The sequence below is a fragment of the Coregonus clupeaformis genome, chromosome 1 (genome assembly GCF_020615455.1).
Source record: "Coregonus clupeaformis isolate EN_2021a chromosome 1, ASM2061545v1, whole genome shotgun sequence".
Lineage (NCBI taxonomy): Eukaryota > Metazoa > Chordata > Actinopteri > Salmoniformes > Salmonidae > Coregonus > Coregonus clupeaformis.
In genome coordinates this window covers 67,768,283-67,786,117 of record NC_059192.1, presented here as the reverse complement: position 1 = coordinate 67,786,117, position 17,835 = coordinate 67,768,283, and the positions used below count along the sequence as shown (strand labels likewise).

At 42.4% G+C, this 17,835-nt stretch overlaps 1 protein-coding gene across 1 annotated transcript in view; it reads left to right on the top strand.

Moving 5' to 3' along the window:
* The window catches only part of LOC121572707 (integrin alpha-M), an 89,485-nt gene that overhangs the window by 49,977 nt on the left and 21,673 nt on the right, over positions 1–17,835 (top strand). The window contains exons 18-23 of the mRNA XM_041884731.2: positions 6,586–6,717; positions 6,887–6,960; positions 7,389–7,530; positions 7,734–7,832; positions 10,161–10,240; positions 10,339–10,422. Of these exons, the coding sequence (XP_041740665.2) occupies positions 6,586–6,717; positions 6,887–6,960; positions 7,389–7,530; positions 7,734–7,832; positions 10,161–10,240; positions 10,339–10,422 (611 nt within the window). The remainder of the gene's footprint in view (positions 1–6,585; positions 6,718–6,886; positions 6,961–7,388; positions 7,531–7,733; positions 7,833–10,160; positions 10,241–10,338; positions 10,423–17,835) is intronic.

Below are 17,835 nucleotides of genomic sequence, written 5' to 3'. Positions count from 1 at the left end.
CATGACTCCTGGGAGGCACAGCGTCTACCCGGAGGTTTATCGCGCAATCCCCTGCCCGATGAGGTGGTAATTTGGTCGCTTGCATTTTAGAAAACGTATGCGCCAAATCGAGGTATTCGGGGGGAATGCGCACGGTGGATGTACCGTCTGGACCGACTGTCTTTCCACCGTGGTTGCACCAACGGAAACACCTAGACACCTACCCTGACAATCTCTCGACCACCCCGTGAGAACACTCTGCAGCCATGAATAGGTGGGGTTGTGGAGAGCTAACCAGGGAAGCCCTAACACAACAGGGAATTCAGGAGACTCAATAATAACAAAAGTGACTTGCTCTTGATGAGTCTTGTGCGTAACCATACTGACTGGTACTGTAACCTCCCTAACGAACCCATACCCTTATGGTTGACTGTCAAGTGCTCTGATGGGGAGTGGAATGGATAGGGGAACCAATGTAATGCCTAGACTATGTGAAGATGACCTGTCCATAAAGTTCCCAGCTGCGCCTGAATCGACCAGCGCCTTACACTGGGGACCTACAGTGTAATCAGGAAAGTAGATGGGTAGGGTACAGTGCGCATCAGAGGGCTCTGAATGAGTGTGGGTGTTCGATACCTGGGGTGACGCGAGAGTGCCCTGCCTGTCGCCTCCAGACCCAAAAGAACGCTGACGACAGCGTGCAGTGGAATATTTTCTCGTGCCACCAGAGTGACACTGGCGCTGTCGTCCTCCGCTCTCCCGGATCGCTGCTCCATCAGCTCGTGATCCGGGTTGGGGGGTGGAACGGGCAGGCCCCCTCCTTGATGTCCTCTGGCCGCCAGCAGGTTGTCCAACCCGAATGGCCATGTCCACCAGTTGAGTGAAAGACAAAATGGTGTCCCGGCAGGCTAGCTCCCTTCGGATGTCCTCCCGTAGATGGCACCGGAAGTGGTCGATGAGGTCCCGTTCGTTCCACCCGGACCCAGCTGCTAGAGTCCGGAACTCCAGGGCGAAGTCCTGTGCGGTCCTGGTCCCCTCCCTCAGACGAGGGCGGACACCTTCTCCCGCTCCGATGGGGCTGGGCTGATTTTGGAATAGTATAGCTCCAGTTGGAGGAGGAATCCCTGGCAGAGAGCAGCTGTCCCGTCGAAATCCCGTGGTAGGGATATATGGATCCCTCTGGGTGCTGGGGTGTGGGTGGCTGGATCCGGTCGCCCAGCTGGTCCCGACAGATCAGGTCCTCTCCTCTCCAGGTGTTGGACAACATTTGCCCATTATTATTTTTAAATTTCTTCAAGCTCTGTCAAATTGGTTGTTGATCATTGCTAGACATCCATTTTCAGGTCTTAACATAGATTGTCAAGTAGATTTACAGTACCAGTCAAAAGTTTGGACACACCTACTCTTTCAAGGGTTTTTCTTTATTTTTTACTATTTTCTACATTGTAGAATAATAGTGAAGACATCAAAACTATGAAAAAACACATATGGAATTATATAGTAACCAAAACGTGTATATTAGAGATTCATAAAATAGCCACCCTTTCCCTTTATGACAGCTTTGCATACACTTGGGATTCTCTCTACCAGCATCACCTGGAATGCTTTTCCAACAGTCTTGAAGGAGTTCCCACATATGCTGAGCACTTGTTGGCTGCTTTTCCTTCACTCTGTTGTCCGACTCATCCCAAACCACCTCAATTGGGTTGAGGTTAGGGGATTGTGGAGGCCAGGTCATCTGATGCAGCACTCCATCACTCTCCTTCTTGGTAAAATAGCCCTTACACTGCCTGGAGGTGTTGGGTCATTGTCCTGTCGAAAAACAAATGATAGTCCCACTAAGCCCAAACCAGATGGGATGGCGTATCATTGCAGAATGCTGTGGTAGCCATGCTGGTTAAGTGTGCCTTGAATTCTAAATAAATCACAGACAGTGTCACCAGCAAAGCACCCCCACACCATAACACCTCCTCCTCCTCCATGCTTTACGGTGGGAACTACACTTGCGGAGATAATCCATTCACCCACACCGCGTCTCACAAAGACACAGCGATTGGAACCAAAAATCTTCAATTTAGACTCCAGACCAAAGGACACATTTCCACTGGTCTAATGTCCATTGCTCGTGTTTCTTGGCCCAAGCAGGTCTCTTCTCATTATTTGTGTCCTTTAGTAGTGCTTTCTTTGCAGCAATTCAACCATGAAGGCCTGATTCACACAGTCCCCTCTGAACAGTTGATGTTGAGATGTGTCTGTGACTTGAACTCTGTGAAGCATTTATTTGGGCTGCAATTTCTGAGGCTGGTAACTCTAATGAATTTATCCTCTGCAGCAGAGGTAACTCTGGGTCTTTCATTCCTGTGGCGGTCCTCATGTGAGCCAGTTTCATCATAGCGCTTGATGGTTTTTACGACTGCACTTGAAGAAACTTTCAAAGTTCTTGAAATGTTCCAAATTGACTGACCTTCATGTCTTAAAGTAATGATGGCCTGTTGCTTCTCTTTGCTTATTTGAACTGTTCTTGCCATGATATGGACTTTTACCAAATCGGGCTATCTTCTGTATACCCCCCCTACCTTGTCACAACACAACAGATTGGCTCAAACACATTAAGAAGGAAATACATTCCACAAATAAACTTTTAACAAGACACACCTGTTAATCGAAATGCATTCCAGGTGACTACCTCATGAAACTGGTTGAGAGAATGCCAAGAGTGTGCAAATGGTGGCTATTTGAAGATTCTCAAATATAAAATATATTTTGATTTGTTTAACACTTTTTTGGTTACTATATGATTCCATATGTGTTATTTCATAGTTTTGATGTCTTCACTATTATTCTACAATGTAAATAAAAATAAAAATAAATAAGAAAAACCCTTGAATAAGTAGGTGTGTCCAAACTTTTGAATGGTAGTGTTAGTCAAAACTGTAACTCAGCCACTCAGGAACATTCATAGCAACCAACTCGTGTAGATTTGTGTTTTAGGTTATTGTCCTGCTGAGGTCAGTGTCTGGTGGAAAGCAGCCTGAACCAGGTTTCCTCTAGGATTTTGCCTGTGCTTAGCTCCATTCCGTTTATTTTTTATCTTTACACCACTGCAATTCCGCTTAGTACAACTGTATGATTCAGTGCAATATGCCGATCACATTATTTAAAATATCAGAATTTGTTAAAAAAGGTTATGCATGCCAACATATTAGGCATATTGGGCAGCAGGTAGCATAGTGGTTAGAGCGTTCCGCCAGTAACCAAAAGGTTGCTAGTTCGAAGAGCCGACAAGGTGAAAAATCTATTGATCTGCCCTTGAGCAAGGTACTTAACCCTAATTACTTCAGGATTGCTATCAATAATGTCTGATCCCTGCCCGTGATCCCAATCTCAGGGGGAGTTGGGATATGCAAAAAAAATGAATTTCTACCTCACACTTGTACATGTAGTGAAACAGGACAAATATACAGTGTACGCACCTCCGATTTGAACTTTGAAGAATTAAGAGTAGGCAAAATGGTTTCATACTCGCGAAGTACCTATAGGCCTACAACGCCCGATCTCTTATTTAATTGGACCCACTTTACAGTAGTAAATAGATAAACTATCCAGAGCACAGTTTAACGGTAGAACAGACGGTTCACTTTTTCCATTTACGTTTTTTAGGCTACTGTGTATATGTCTGAATAGCCTACTGTAATTTAAAACGTCTCAAGTAAACAATATTTAATTTATATACATAATACATAGTTTTATAACCACTGCAGAATAAATTCCTGGCCACCTTTTCTGTCCATGATGGGTTCATATGCCCGAAGAAGCTTTAGCCTACAACAAATTTAATTGGGACTATTAGATAGGCTATAATTTCAAGTATTTTGTTCAATGCATCCGAAAGGGAGCACGGTTTATAATATACAGTATACATTTTTTTTGAAGTGTGTAGGCTACCACTGTAGTTAAACAAAATGTTTGAGTAAACTAGACAATGTTTCAAAATTCACGGGCAGTGCAGCATATTTCGGTTGGGGAAAAAGTTAATGCAAAACATTATTGAATTCAAATGATATGTTTGCAATAGTTTTTTTTATTCCAGAAACTGTCAGACACAGCAAATGTTACTGTAAACGTTAAAAAAAGTATATGGTCAGCCACCAATTGTGCAAGATCTCCCACTTAAAAAGATGAGAGAGGCCTGTAATTTTCATCATAGGTACACGTCAACTATGACAGACAAATTGAGAATTGTTTTTCTCCAGAAAATCACATTGTAGGATTTCTAATGAATTTATTTGCAAATTATGGTGGAAAATAAGTATTTGGTCACCTACAAACAAGCAAGATTTCTGGCTCTCACAGACCTGTAACTTCTTCTTTAAGAGGCTCCTTGTCACGGTTTCGGCCGAGGCTGCCTCTCTCCCTTGTTCGGGCAGGTTTCGGCGTTCGTCGTCTCCGGAATTCTAGCTGCCACCGCTGTATGTTTCATGTTCGTTTGCTTTTGTCTGTTTGTTTCCACACCTGTTTCTGTTTTGGCGTAATTAGTGTCCTATAAGTTTCTCGTTGTGTTTGTCTAGTGTTGTGTGTAATTATTTTCCGTCAGTTGTGTGTATTGCTCGGTTGAGCTTCTCTCCACTACGCTGGAGCATTTTCGCACCTGTTTGTGCGCAGTTACCATTGTCGCACCTGTTTGTGCGCTGTTACTTTTCGCCTTCGTGCGTATTTTTCGCCTTCGGGCAAAGTTGTCCTTTTGCCTTAGTTTGGGCAGTAATACAAGCCTTTGGAATATCGTTCTGAGTCCTGCGTTTGATTCCACCATTGCACCTACAGCACGCCCTGACACTCCTCTGTCCTCCACTCGTTACCTGTATTAATGGCACCTGTTTGAACTTGTTATCAGTATAAAAGACACCTGTCCACAACCTCAAACAGTCACACTCCAAACTCCACTATGGCCAAGACCAAAGAGCTGTCAAAGGACACCAGAAACAAAATTGTAGACCTGCACCAGGCTGGGAAGACTGAATCTGCAATAGGTAAGCAGCTTGGTTTGAAGAAATCAACTGTGGGAGCAATTATTAGGAAATGGAAGACATACAAGACCACTGATAATCTCCCTCGATCTGGGGCTCCACGCAAGATCTCACCCTGTGGGGTCAAAATGATCACAAGAACGGTGAGCAAAAATCCCAGAACCACACGGGGGGACCTAGTGAATGACGTGCAGAGAGCTGGGACCAAAGTAACAAAGCCTACCATCAGTAACACACTACGCCGCCAGGGACTCAAATCCTGCAGTGCCAGACGTGTCCCCCTGCTTAAGTCAGTACATGTCCAGGCCCGTCTGAAGTTTGCTAGAGTGCATTTGGATGATCCAGAAGAGGATTGGGAGAATGTCATATGGTCAGATGAAACCAAAATAGAACTTTTTGGTAAAAACTCAACTCGTCGTGTTTGGAGGACAAAGAATGCTGAGTTGCATCCAAAGAACACCATACCTACTGTGAAGCATGGGGGTGGAAACATCATGCTTTGGGGCTGTTTTTCTGCAAAGGGACCAGGACGACTGATCCGTGTAAAGGAAAGAATGAATGGGGCCATGTATCGTGAGATTTTGAGTGAAAACCTCCATCAGCAAGGGCATTGAAGATGAAACGTGGCTGGGTCTTTCAGCATGACAATGATCCCAAACACACTGCCCTGGCAACGAAGGAGTGGCTTCGTAAGAAGCATTTCAAGGTCCTGGAGTGGCCTAGCCAGTCTCCAGATCTCAACCCCATAGAAAATCTTTGGAGGTAGTTGAAAGTCTGTGTTGCCCAGCGACAGCCCCAAAACATCACTGCTCTAGAGGAGATCTGCATGGAGGAATGGGCCAAAATACCAGCAACAGTGTGTGAAAACCTTGTGAAGACTTACAGAAAACGTTTGACCTGTGTCAGTGCCAACAAAGGGTATATAACAAAGTATTGAGAAACTTTTGTTATTGACCAAATACTTATTTTCCACCATAATTTGCAAATAAATTCATAAAAAATCCTACAATGTGATTTTCTGGATTTTTCCTCATTTTGTCTGTCCTAGTTGACGTGTACCTATGATGACAATTACAGGCCTCTCTCATCTTTTTAAGTGGGAGAACTTGCACAATTGGTGGCTGACTAAATACTTTTTTCCCCCAGTGTATTTCCTTGTTCACCAACTACCTTGTCCTAATTCCAATTCTTCCAAAGTATACAGCAAACAAGGGTGTTATTGTCACCATAAAAGGTGAATGATGTGCGTTTTTCAGGCGGAGTTTTAATGCTCTAAGCAGTAAAAAGTATTTTTCGGGGTCCAATGAGAGAATAGCAGCTGAAACTTTGGAATGACTTACTGCACCTATTATGTGGAGAACACATCAAATTGTATCAGCCTTTAGTCTGGGCTTTATGGCTGTCATATGTCGACAACGTCAGAAGTGTATGCTCATTGGTTTCTCCCCTCTGTTTTTACTATACACTCTAAAGGATACAGCCATACAGCCTTTACATTTCAAAGTTAACAATATCACAGTAAACCACTTTTTAGAGGAGTTTGAATGATGAAAAATGTCTCTGAAGATTATACTTTTTATAGGCTTGCCCAGAGGACGCCCTCAATGAACTGTCCAATGAACTTGACTTCACATTTGAAGGGTTGCCAACGACATCTTCTGGTGGCCTCAGCTCTAGCCTTTCCCCGCAGTCTCCGACTACAACGTATCATCCCGTATGTTTCTTCTCTTAACTTTTGACAATAAAAACTGTGTCAATATTAGTTTGAAATCCCCTAAAAAAGGCCTTTGAGTGTGTGTGGAGGGGGGGGTCAAGATACATTTATATTCTAGTCATTATTAAGAAGGAAACATATAAAGTGAACACCTTTCTTAATCCCACAGATTGGTTTTGAGATCAACTGTGGTGCTGATAACAACTGCATTGACAACCTCAAAGTGGATTTTAATTTCACCAGGTAAGATCACTAGCACTGGCTCAGAACCTTTCTGTTTTTCTACTAGGTAAGATGACATTTACATTTTAGTCATTTAGCAGACGCTCTTATCCAGAGCGACTTTACAGTTAGTGAGTGCATACATTATTTTTTTCATACTGGCCCCCCGTGGGAATCTAACCCACAACCCTGGCGTTGCAAGCGCCATGCTCTACCAACTGAGCTACACGGGGCCCACATCAAAAAACTATTTAAGCAGGAGGATTAGAATGTTGATTAGAGCGTTACAGCAGCTGACGAGTAAAATTGATGAAGATGAAAATGATGATGAAGATGGATAGGATGATAATGTCAATGGTAGTTAAAGGTTGAGGAAAACAAGCATGATGGTAATGACAATGAGAATATTTGTTGTATTACTTTCGCTCTCTCTTTCTCACTTCTCTCAGGTGTTCAGAGGTGAGGGTTGGCATAGATGATGTGCTAAATGTGACAGTGTCAGTCGAGAGCAGGGGAGAGAACTCTTACAACAGCCACGTCATTCTCACATACCCTGCAGGACTTTCATTCAGGAGGTTCACCATACTCCAGGTAAGAGTACATACAAGGAAGGAGAGGGAGTGAGTAGCTATAGACTCAGTGTTTGAGGGGCAGGAAGGATTTAGATTATTTAAGTGATAGTTCAGTCATTTCTGTAGGTCCAGTATGTACATTTCCAGCCTTTCATTGGTAATTTCAGTTAACGACTGCCTGAAGTTGAGGTAAATTGTCAGTGTCCTATCATTGCTCTCCAGGGAAGAGTGGAGTGTAACTCATCAGACAGTGTGGACAATGTAAAGTGGGGACAAAGTGACTGCACCATTGACAAGCCAATCTTCAAAAGCAATTCTAAGGTCTGTCTCACTTACAACATATGTTCATCATTACAATAACAGTAATACGAGACTGTATTGTAATAACATCCCTATTAATTATTAAATAAAAAATCCTATTGAACTGTATAAGCTATCTGTCTCCCTGCAAACATAAATGTGTCATTAGGATGTCCACGGAAAGTCAGGAAATGGTTGCCTAAAGATGTCAGGAAGTTGTGTCATGGTCCTGTGGAGGTTTTGTCTAGTTCCCGGCTTGTTCCGGGGACATTCCCAAGGACATTTATAGGACGTTCTTTGAACGATCTGTGATGGTCCCCTGGAGGTTATTGTCTAGTTCCCGGCTTGTTCCGAGGATGTCCCTAAATAAGTTTTTAGGACATTCTCAAGACATAATTTGTTCCTGTCATAAGGACGTTGTGTGATGGTCACAAAGGAATGTTCTCTAGGAGACTTTTATCTAGTTCCCTCCATGTTCCTGGGATGTCATTGAAGATCAGGTCAGGATGTTTTAAGAATGTTCTCAGGACATTCAGTGTTATCAGTCATCAGGACGTCGCATGATAGTCCCCAAAAAAGAAACTTTATACCCACCTACCTGGGGATTCACACACTCGTTTCATTACACATCACCCCTTGTTACTGTTGCCGAGGCCATCAAGGCCCTGATAGGTGAACTACTGATCTATTCACAGCTCTTTGTCTGTTGGTAAGTTTAGGGACACCTACACACAAACAGTGCTTTTAACATACAGTGTTTTCAACATATTTGACACACTTTGACATACATGAATACATTGTGCATGTTCATTTATACAGTAAGTATTATTCAACATGTCCTCACCTGGGATTTTAACTCACAACCTCTTGGTTCACGGCATTCTGATTGTCCTGCTACGCCACCATGTCTGTGTCAATGCCTGATTTCACCTGTATCACTACAGTTTGCACTTCAAAGTAAATCTAAGCTTTGTTAAAAATACACTCAAGAAAAACTATTTGATTTATCATAGTGGTTCAGGAGTTATATTAAAACAGAGTAATATGCCCCACTAACATTAGACAACTATACAGAAAAGCCACAAATTGCAAAAATAGGTCAATCAAATCGATGAGAGAATAGTCAGATTAACTGATAACTGAAATACCAGTGCCAATGGCACTCTTTTGCTAAGTGCAGAGATGTGATATAGGTAATAAATGTTAGGGAACTTCTGAGAATGCTACAGACCTTGTGGGGCAGCAGAAAGATCAGTATATTCAAAATCCAGAGGTTGTGAGTTCAAATCCCAGATGGGGTCATATTGAAATGTAAGTACTGTAAAAGTGGTCATGTAATCTTATTGTCATTGATAAAACATTTTTTACATTATTTTATCTGAACAGAGTCCCACTTAGCTCAAAACACCTCTCCCATTTCATTACTTTACTTATAAAACAAATGTCCTGAGAATGTCTTGAAGATATTCTTACATTGTCCTCAACAATGTCCTGGTAACTTACAGGGAACTAGACAAAGGTCCCCCAGAGAACGTTCCCTTGGGACCATCACACAAAGTCCTAATGACTAGTAAAATGTATGTCCTGAGAATGTAAAAAATAAAATCCTGATATAGTCCTCAGTGACGTACTGGTACCTTACAGGGAACTAGACAAAGGTCCCCCAGAGAACATTCCTTTGGGACCATCAAACAATGTCCTAATGACTAGTAAAATAAACATCCTGAGAACGTCCTAAAAGGAGTACTGACATGGTCCTCAATGACATCCCAGAGGGAACTAGACAAAAGTATCCTAGAGAATGTTACCTTGTGACAATCACACAACGTATGTATTGGGATTGTACTAAAAACGTCTTTAGGCTTGTTCTAGTTCCCAGAATAAGCCGGGAACTAGACAAAAACCTCCAGGGAACCATGACAGTACATTCTAAGAGCGTCCTTTAACCATCCTTGGGGAAGTCCCCGGAACAAACCATGTATTAGACAAAAATATCCATGGGACCATGACAGAACGTTTTAAGAACGTCCTAAAATCGTCCTTGGGGACGTCCCCAGAACAAACTGGGAACTAGACAAAACCTCCACAGGACCATGACACAACATCCTTTTCTCCATTTTGTGACATTATGGGGACTTCCTAACAACTAACTATTGTTTGCAGGACCTGCCTGAAACATCTCCTTGCGATCATTTAATGCCCCAAGGATAACGTCCTTTCAGAACCAAATAGGAACCTATTTGTAAAGCTCCCTAGTGGTCACCAAAACATCCATTGTTTGCTGGGCTTCCACAGGAGTCTAAAGTAATCTTTTAAATAAACATTGTATTCTCCTTCCCTTCATCTCAGGCTCTCTTAGTAATTTCCTATGGGATAGATAGAAACACTCAATATGGCCAAATGATGGCCTTCACTGCAAATGCCTCAAGGTATGTGCGGTACACACTCAGATAAAGTTATCATGTGTTATGATGTTTTTTCTAGCAATATTTGTTGTAACTACATAACCCCGTCTTATCCTGTTTAGTGGAAATGTACACTCACCAGACAGTGAACTTTTCAAAATGAAAGAGATTGGTGTGAAATACAGCATTTTTGTTGTGATTAAAAGGTATGTGCTATATATTTTTCATACTTCCATATTTTCCTATATGTAGGTCGTTCTCGTTCCACAAATAGAGTGCCTTTTATGTCCCTCAGACATTATGTATGTACATTTTTATAAAACACAAAATTTAGCAGTTGGATCACATACATCAATGCGCTAACTCAAGTTTGTCAAACTCTGGGAGCTGCATGAGGTCTGGAGGACCGCACTGAAAATGTGTTATATTTCCTCACTGTCAAAATTTGTAAAAGATAGTCTTCTATCCATCGTTTTTTGGAATTTTCAATACGCCCTGACTGTCTAGCTATAATTTCAAGGATTATTAGTGAGATGGACACAGTCAATAAACTGTATAAATCAAAGGAGGTTGGTGGCACATTAATTGGGGAGGACGGGCTCGTGGTAATGACTGGAGCAGAATGAGTGGAATGGTATCAAACCCATGGTTTCTATGTGTTTGATGCTATTCCATTCACTCCATTCCAGCCAATATTATGAGCCGTCCTCCCCTCAGCAGCCTCCACAGGTATAAATGCATTTCTACACAGTTTCAATTTGGGTTTAGTCATTTTAAAGTGTACAGTGCATTCGGAAAGTATTCAGACCCCTTGACTTTTTTCACATTTTGTTACGTTAAAGCCTTATTCTAAAATTGATTACAAATATATACACTCTTCAAAAAAATAAAGGGAACACTAAAATAACACATCCTAGATCTGAATGAATGAAATAATCTTATTAAATACTTTTTTCTTTACATAGTTGAATGTGCTGACAACAAAATCACACAAAAATTATCAATGGAAATCAAATTTATCAACCCATGGAGGTCTGGATTTGGAGTCACCCTCAAAATTAAAGTGGAAAACCACACTACAGGCTGATCCAACTTTGATGTAATGTCCTTAAAACAAGTCAAAATGAGGCTCAGTAGTGTGTGTGGCCTCCACGTGCCTGTATGACCTCCCTACAACGCCTGGGCATGCTCCTGATGAGGTGGCGGATGGTCTCCTGAGGGATCTCCTCCCAGACCTGGACTAAAGCATCCGCCAACTCCTGGACAGTCTGTGGTGCAACGTGGCGTTGGTGGATGGAGCGAGACATGATGTCCCAGATGTGCTCAATTGGATTCAGGTCTTTGGAACGGGCGGTCCATAGCATCAATGCCTTCCTCTTGTAGGAACTGCTGACACACTCCAGCCAAATGAGGTCTAGCATTGTCTTGCATTAGCAGCAGAACGTTCTCCACGGCGTCTCCAGACTCTGTCATGTCTGTCACGTGCTCAGTGTGAACCTGCTTTCATCTGTGAAGAGCACAGGGCGCCAGTGGCGAATTTGCCAATCTTGGTGTTCTCTGGCAAATGCCAAACGTCCTGCACGGTGATGGGCTGTAAGCACAACCCCCACCTGTGGACGTCGGGCCCTCATACCACCCTCATGGAGTCTGTTTCTGACCGTTTGAGCAGACACATGCACATTTGTGGCCTGCTGGAGGTCATTTTGCAGGGCTCTGGCAGTGCTCCGCCTGCTCCTCCTTGCACAAAGGCAGAGGTAGCAGTCCTGCTGCTGGGTTGTTGTCCTCCTACGGCCTCCTCCACGTCTCCTGATGTACTGGCCTGTCTCCTGGTAGCGCCTCCATGCTCTGGACACTACGCTGACAGACACAGCAAACCTTCTTGCCACAGCTCGCATTGATGTGCCATCCTGGATGAGCTGCACTACCTGAGCCACTTGTGTGGGTTGTAGACTCCGTCTCATGCTACCACTAGAGTGAAAGCACCGCCAGCATTCAAAAGTGACCAAAACATCAACCAGGAAGCATAGGAACTGAGAAGTGGTCTGTGGTCACCACCTGCAAAACCAGTCCTTTATTGGGGTTGTCTTGCTAATTGCCTATAATTTCCACCTGCTGTCTATTCCATTTGCACAACAGCATGTGACATTGATTGTCAATCAGTGTTGCTTCCTAAGTGGACAGTTTGATTTCACAGAAGTGTGATTGACTTGGAGTTACATTGTGTTGTTTAAGTGTTCCCTTTATATTTTTGAGCAGTGTATATATGCACTACCAGTCAAAAGTTTGAACACACCTACTCTTTCAAGGGTTTTTCTTCATTTGTACTATTTTTTACATTGTAGAATAATAGTGAAGACATCAAAACTATGAAATAACACATATGGAATCATGTAGTAACCAAAAAAGTGTTAAACAAATCTAAATATATTTTATATTTGAGATTCTTCAAATAGCCACCCTTTGGCCTTGATGACAACTTTGCACACTCTTGGCATTCTCTCAACAAGCTTCATGAGGTAGTCACCTGGAATGCATTTCAATTAACAGGTGTGCCTTCTTAAAAGTTAATTTGTGGAATTTCAATCTCAAATATAAAATATACAGTGAGGGAAAAAAGTATTTGATCCCCTGCTGATTTTGTATGTTTGCCCACTGACAAATAAATTATCAGTCTATAATTTTAATGGAAGGTTTATTTTAACAGTGAGAGACAGAATAACAACAAAAAAATCGAGAAAAACGCATGTCAAAAATGTTATAAATTGATTTGCATTTGAATGAGGGAAATAAGTATTTGATCCCCTCTCAATCATAAAGATTTCTGGCTCCCAGGTGTCTTTTATACAGGTAACGAGCTGAGATTAGGAGCACACTCTTAAAGGGAGTGCTCCTAATCTCAGCTTGTTACCTGTATAAAAGACACCTGTCCACAGAAGCAATCAATCAATCAGATTCCAAACTCTCCACCATGGCCAAGACCAAAGAGCTCTCCAAGGATGTCAGGGACAAGATTGTAGACCTACACAAGGCTGGAATGGGCTACAAGACCATCGCCAAGCAGCTTGGTGAGAAGGTGACAACAGTTGGTGCGATTATTCGCAAATGGAAGAAACACAAAAGAACTGTCAATCTCCCTCGCCCTGGGGCTCCATGCAAGTTCTCACCTCGTGGAGTTGCAATGATCATAAGAACGGTGAGGAATCAGCCCAGAACTACACAGGAGGATCTTGTCAATGATCTCAAGGCAGCTGGGACCATAGTCACCAAAAAACATTTGGTAACACACTACGCCGTGAAGGACTGAAATCCTGCACTGCCCGCAAGGTCCCCCTGCTCAAGAAAACACATATACAGGCCCGTCTGAAGTTTGCCAATGAACATCTGAATGATTCAGAGGAGAACTGGGTGAAAGTGTTGTGGTCAGATGAGACCAAAATCGAGCTCTTTGCCAACAACTCAACTCACCGTGTTTGGAGGAGGAGGAATGCTGCCTATGACCCCAAGAACACCATCCCTACCGTCAAACATGGAGGTGGAAACATTTTGCTTGGGGGTGTTTTTCTGCTAAGGGGACAGGACAACTTCACTGCATCAAAGGGACGATGGACGGGGCCATGTACCGTCAAATCTTGGGTGAGAACCTCCTTCCCTCAGCCAGGGCATTGAAAATGGGTCGTGGATGGGTATTCCAGCATGACAATGACCCAAAACACACGGCCAAGGCAACAAAGGAGTGGCTCAAGAATAAGTACATTAAGGTCCTGGAGTGGCCTAGCCAGTCTCCAGACCTTAATCCCATAGAAAATCTGTGGAGGGAGCTGAAGGTTCGAGTTGCCAAACGTCAGCCTCGAAACCTTAATGACTTGGAGAAGATCTGCAAAGAGGAGTGGAACAAAATCCCTCCTGAGATGTGCGCAAACCTGGTGGCCAACTACAAGAAACGTCTGACCTCTGTGATTGCCAACAAAGGTTTTGCCACCAAGTACTAAGTCATGTTTTTGCAGAGGGGTCAAATACTTATTTCCCTCATTAAAATGCAAATCAATTTATAACATTTTTGACATGCGTTTTTCTGGATTTTTTTGTTGTTATTCTGTCTCTCACTGTTCAAATAAACCTACCATTAAAATTATAGACTGATCATGTCTTTGTCAGGGGGCAAACGTACAAAATCAGCAGGGGATCAAATACTTTTTTCCCTCACTGTATTTAGATTTGTTTAACACTTTTTTGGTTACTACATGATTCCATATGTGTTATTTCATAGTTTTGATGTCTTCACTATTATTCTACAATGTAAAGAATAGTAAAAATAAAGAAAACCTCTTGAACGTGTAGGTGTGTCCAAACTTTTGACTTGTATTGTATATCAATCTACACACAATACCCCATAATGACGAAGCAAAAACAGGTTTTTTAGACTTCTTTGCAAATGTATTTTTAAAAAACGTAAATATTACATTTACATAAGTATTCACATGTATTTGGGAAGTTTCTCCCATTATTCTCTGCAGATCCTTTCATGCTCTGTCAGGTTGGATGGGGAGCGTCGCTGCACAGCTATTTTCAGGTCTCTCCAGAGATGTTCGATCGGGTTCAAGTCCGGGCTCTGGCTGGGCCACTTAAGGACATTCAGAAACTTGTCCCGAAGCCACTCCTGCGTTGTCTTGGCTGTGTGCTTAGGGTCGTTGTCCTGTTGGAAGGTGAACCTTCTCCCCAGTCTGAGGTCTTGAGCGCTCTGGAGCAGGTTTTCATCAAGGATCTCTCTGTACTTTGCTCCATTCATCTTTCCCTCTATCCTGACTAGTCTCCCAGTCCCTGCCATTGAAAAACATCCCCACAGCATGATGTTGCCACCACCATGCTTCACCGTAGGGATGGTGCCAGGTTTCCTCCAGACGTGATGCTTGTCATTCAGGCCAAAGAGTTCAATCTTGGTTTCATCAGACCTTAGGCTATGGCGGTCCCGAAATGTCTTCAGCGGGTGATTGTCAAGCAAATAACTGTCAGTCTCACGGTAATTGAGAGTGAATTAACATAAACACATTTAGCATCTCCTGACACATAGCCTACAAGCCACTGATGCAGACCTTTGGAACGTCTACATTTGAAAAAGTCTAATAAATCCATGTAATATAGCCTACACCTTCACAATAAATCCATTATTTATTTTAGACAGGTCTACTCTTGAGTTGTCATTATGTTAGGTCCTGATCTTGCTATTCCAAATGGCTGTGGGCTTCACTAGTTCATTCAGCAGACAAGATTTGCTTAGAATTCCGTGGCATTATTTTACATTATTTTGTAGTGTAAATAATACAATTGAACAAAGCTGAATAAAATAAAAAGGATATTTTCTCCAAACAATTTGAGGGATTGCGCACATGCAGCAATCCTGTGTTGAGCGGTTAACCTCTTCATCACTAGGCACCTGGCTAAAGTGCCTGCCTCGAAAATCCATGCCCAAATTGAATAGAGTATATCTCCAAAACAAGGGCTATAAACATAATCTTGGTAGCAAAACAAAGGTAACACATGTGAGATGTATCTTGAAGTGAAATAATTAATGTGGGTATTACTGTGTCAGAGTACATGAAGCTAGAACACAGCATAAATTGGGAGGTTTTGATTCCGCCTGAAAGTAACTTCAGGTTTTATAGGGAATGCTTTATTGGACTTATGCATCTGCAGCCCTAAACACTATGGGACTATAGCCCGATATCTGATGAGTACTTATGTGAAATTTGATGCCAATAAAGTAAGGTAAACCAAAGTTGTAAGGGTTTTAGTTGAAGTATGTTTAGGCGGATTACCAAATGGAGATTCTTGGGTAGATTTGGGCACCATCAGTGCCATTTGACTTTTATCAGGTACCAGACAGCAAAAGTCATTTAATTTCAATAACATATCACTATATGTGTACATTCCATCAACATACAACTGTTTTGAAGTTGTTTCCAATGTTTTCCCAGACCTCTATACGTGTTCCCATTAAAATAAACCATTCATGGAAAGGTTTGACTCCAAACTGAGCAGATTTATTAGAAACTATAAACAACAAATTAAAAAACAAAAAGTCCACACATCCCAAAACTATAAACAATGATATGGAGTCCTTGGGTGGGTTGTCACACAAAATGTAGACCCTTTTTACCCTAAAACTTGCTGTCGTGCCAATCCTTGAAACAGTTACGCTTTGATGTAAGGCACAAAGGGACTTGGCACTTCCTGCAGTACACAGGTGTTTTCACTTTGGGGATGCCAACATCCAGACATTTCCTACAGTTCTTCCTGTCTTTGCTGGCATCATCACCATAGTATTCTGGCATGCAGGATGTTGGTGGTGGTCATGGTGGAGGTTGTGGTTCAGACTGTTTAGCAAAGCTCACCATTTCTGTGAGTAGCTTTTCCCTGAACTTCTTCTGTGTGTACGGCTTAGTGGGGTTGTTCTTATGGAGTTCTTTGTGAAGTAGGAAACTATTTACAACAGCAATATCAACAAAATGAAAAAGAAAAGTCTTATACCATTTCGTCGTCTTGTGGTGAACACTGTAGTATCCAATGAATGCGTCGGATAAATCCACTCCACCCATGCTCCGGTTGTAGTCGGCTACCGCATCTGGGATGGGCACAGTTTTAGTCTGCCATACACCACCCTCTTTTACCTTCCTTTTGACAGTTTGTCCACTAAATGTTTCATGTACAGTAGAGCACATGGTTACCTCACGTGTGTCCATCCATTTTACAAATAATACATTTCCTTTGCATATCCACCGCAAATCTCCCCTTTCTGCTTTTTTTGTGGGAAACCAATCCTGTTCGTTCTTATTGTCCCACAGGCACCAGTGTTTCTTCTACGTAGTTCCTCAAAAAGGGCAGGGCTAGAATATAAATTGTCTACCAAAAGTGTATAGCCCCCACCAAGTAGAGGGAATGGCATCAAGTCCATAACTGAAGTGTAGCTTAGTCCCTGGCCTGGTGTGAACACACTCTTGCCTTCATAAACAAAATAATTCCACGTATAAGCAGTATGAGAGTCAGCCAGTACAAATAATTTATACCCCCACTTAGTGGGCTTTGCTTTCATATATTGCCGCATACTTATTCTCGCCTTGGATGCCACCATCCTTTCGTCTATGGAGATGTTTTGGTATGGCTGGAAATGTGATTTGCAGGCATTGTTAAGCTCAGTGTACAGGGGCTTGATCTTGAAAAGTCTATCATATTCTGCAGTGCCTTTTTTAGTGTTGTTGGCTTCATCGTCTTCTGGTTTGCTCAAGTGCAGTGACCACATGATTGCTTCAAAACGGTCTCGTGTCATAGTGTCTCCAGGGAAGCGGAAATTATATGGCCATTCCTTCCTCCAGTAGGTGCCCCTCTCGTGTACAGAGACAAGCCCTGAGTATAGCAGAATTGCCAGGAAAATGTAAAAATCTCTCATCGTTATTGGTATCCAAGCGAATTTCAGTCCGGACTGCAGTCTTTTGGCAGCATTTGCATTAGTGTTGCAAATTATTGTGCGGACAACCAAAGTGCTAAAAAACAGTTTAAAGAGTGAAAGGGGAGACCATGACACAGTGGTGTCGATTGTGGGGCCTGGGACTCTGGTGGGCATAAAC